This window comes from Arachis ipaensis, chromosome B08 (assembly GCF_000816755.2).
Source record: "Arachis ipaensis cultivar K30076 chromosome B08, Araip1.1, whole genome shotgun sequence".
NCBI classification, from domain to species: Eukaryota; Viridiplantae; Streptophyta; class Magnoliopsida; order Fabales; family Fabaceae; genus Arachis; species Arachis ipaensis.
This window is the reverse complement of record NC_029792.2, coordinates 120,088,197-120,091,208: the sequence shown is the minus strand read 5'-3', so window position 1 is coordinate 120,091,208 and position 3,012 is coordinate 120,088,197. Positions and strand designations below refer to the sequence as shown.

The following is a 3,012-nucleotide window of genomic DNA, read 5'->3' as shown; positions in this document are numbered from 1 at the left end:
CTTTGACATGAAAACCTTATTTGTTTTAGTTGAATTGAAACAAGTTTAGTTTCTCATGGATCAGGAAAATATGATAAGAATGACGCTATATATCTTATTTCATTTTACTTCCGTTTGCAGGCAGTCCAAATCATCATGAGTCCGATGGCAGCCAGGTAAGAAGCTTTATTATTAACAATGCCTAAATTTTGGACCTTAACTTGTTGATTGCTGTTTTGATATTTATCATTTGTCCCTGTTTGAAATATGGGACATATTATTTCCTATATGTTGAAAAATTTGGGGTTAAAGGCGCATAGTTGAAGTCAGGAATGGGGTAATTTGCCACATATTTTAAGCTTAAGCGAATTAATTGTGAACAAGAAATAGAAAAAAAAAAATCCAAATGCAAAAATGCTTTTCACAACAAGTGGACATTCAAATGGCATAATTTTCCTCTTAAGCATGAATATTCAATCCCAACCCTAACATTGGACTTAAATTGAACAGAGGATTGCCTATAGAATAACCATGTCTTCGCTTGTTAGGGTATCTTTTTGCGCATAACTTCAATGAAGTTAGAGAATAAGAACATCTAGTGATGAACACGTGCTTTAAATATTATTCATCACTCTCATCATCCACTGAGTAGACTAATTTCTTTTAATTGCCAATTTCCCTATAACTTGAAGTTTTACTTTTATTATCCACGAAAATAAAGGGAATTTCAAGTTTGAGCTTCATTTGTTTATTTCTTTTTAGATCATTTTTTTATTTCCTTTTAGATTATTTGTTCTATGTAACCGAGCCTCCCAGTGGGACAAGACTTAGTAATAATAGTAGTTGTAGTAGTAGTAGGAGCATTCGGTATTGTATTTCTGGATAAAAATGTCGAGACCCTTTAATATACATTATCTCGTTCATGTGGACCTTTGCTTGTTCCCACCATATAACCTTCAATGTATACCAGACGTTTATATCAAGAATTGACTCTATCATTTAGCTTTATGAATGAACTGACCAGTGATTCTGACAAATGAAGTTTATAGAAACATGACTAGCTTAGCCAATGGTACATAAAAAGAAAAAAGAACTAATAATTATGAGGGGTTTGATTCAAAATGTGATGCAAAAAGATGCTATTTGAATACTGCAATACTATTAAATCGTGATACAACATTTTTCTTTTATACTCGCTCTATAAAAATCAGGTTGTTTATGATAAAGGTTTAAACTTAGATCTTGGATCAGTCTTGCATTTTATTTTTTATTCCTGCTCCGGTGAGGGTGCATTCAGTGATGCTGTATTAGGCACGATAGGGTAAACTGATACACCATTCTATGCTGTTATATGTCTCTTTTGGTTCATACAAGTACATATTGTACAAACTTACCCATAACGACCCTTTTATATGTCAAAATCAAAATGCCACATCATTTAATCATGCATGAGTTTTTTTTTTTTTTGGCTTAATTTTAACAAGTAAACCTGTAATTTCTATGTTGTTTTCAACTTCTATTTCAGTTGCTTTTGTTGCATTGCTGCAGGTCATATGGCAAGATGACATTGATCCTGACAATATGACATACGAGGTGCGATGTGCTTAGTGTTTCACACAAAAATACTGATGTATGCTTGCATTCTTTATTTTTTCCCTTTTAATCCATTGATTATCATGTTTAATTGTGGTTTACTAAGTATCAGATTCTATTAACTCATGCTGAGTGCATACATAGTTTAGGGTATACGTGAGTATATTTCAGAGAATGGAGATTATTTTGTAAGCTTTGTATCAATAAAAAAGAACATTATCACTAATATAGTATAAAGAAGATAGGAGAGCAAGAGATGCTCTTTACAGAAACAAGATCAACTAAGATAATAATATTGGATTTGGATCTTCTAAATTTTGGATTTCATTTTAAAAGGTAAAGTGTGATCTCTCACCGTTTATTTCATAAGTGGGATCAAGAGAGAACATGAGAGAGAAAATATTTAAGGATGAGAGATCACATTTTACCCTCTAAAGTGAAAATCCAAAATTTAGAGGATTCAAATTCATAATATTAATAATACTTGATAAAGAAAACTATTAATGAAGTATTCCAATCCCTTAACGTTTCTGAGGGGGAAATTCCTCTTAAAAGATCATGCTTTATTGCTTTCACCAAATAGAGGTCAACAGTCTTGTCCTATTTGAATTAGTACTAAGAAAACCAGAAAGAAAGATGGTACTGCTTTCTAGATTAAAGAATGTCAGCATTATTGGTAAGAGCAACTTTGAGAAGGTTGCTGCTTTGTTTCACAATCTAAGCTGTGCATATTATATCTTGGAACTTGGTATGTTTCGTTTTTGTAAGTGGTGACCTTTGATTGGTATGTTAAATACAAGCAGAATTAAGAATCATGGGGATTATTAACCCAAATAAAAATCTATATATTGTAGGAACTACTGGATTTGGGGGAGGCAGTTGGAACTCAAAGCCGAGGTCTCTCGCAAGAACTTATTGATACACTTCCAACCTCCAAGTACAAATTTGGAAGTTTATTCAAACGAAAAAATTATGGTAAAAGGTAATTTCATGGATCTCAACCTTTTTTTTTTTGGAGTAGGTGAAAATGTGGGTAATATGGATGTGAATGAAGAATATTTAAAATTACAGATTGATTATTGCGATGAAAATGTATGATAAGAGAGAGATATCCAAACTCTGGAAATAGATTTCTTCTGTACTGTTTGGATGAGGATATTCAAATTCCTAAAGTTTGATCTGTCATCTCTAACTTTATCTTTAGCACTTCCACATATTACTGGGTTCTGTTTCTCCTTTTATTTATTTATTTGTTTTGACTAGTCAAGAATTTGAAAATTTGAAACTTCTGCTTTCTAGTTTTTAGGATCCAGCAACATACTTGTTCTTGTCCCTTTTATCTGTTATTGTGGTTTTTGGATACATTTTTATACCAATATAGCTCTGGATACATTCATAAAAGAGAATATATGGAGTATACAAAATGCTATTTCTGTGGTG

The 3,012-nt window shown here is 32.0% G+C and overlaps 1 protein-coding gene across 1 annotated transcript in view; it reads left to right on the top strand.

Annotated features, from left to right (window-relative positions):
• Positions 1-3,012, top strand: part of LOC107613686 (E3 ubiquitin ligase BIG BROTHER) — a 6,110-nt gene that overhangs the window by 2,343 nt on the left and 755 nt on the right. Inside the window, exons 4-6 of the mRNA XM_016315791.2 lie at positions 121-155; positions 1,528-1,572; positions 2,427-2,554. Of these exons, the coding sequence (XP_016171277.1) occupies positions 121-155; positions 1,528-1,572; positions 2,427-2,554 (208 nt within the window). The remainder of the gene's footprint in view (positions 1-120; positions 156-1,527; positions 1,573-2,426; positions 2,555-3,012) is intronic.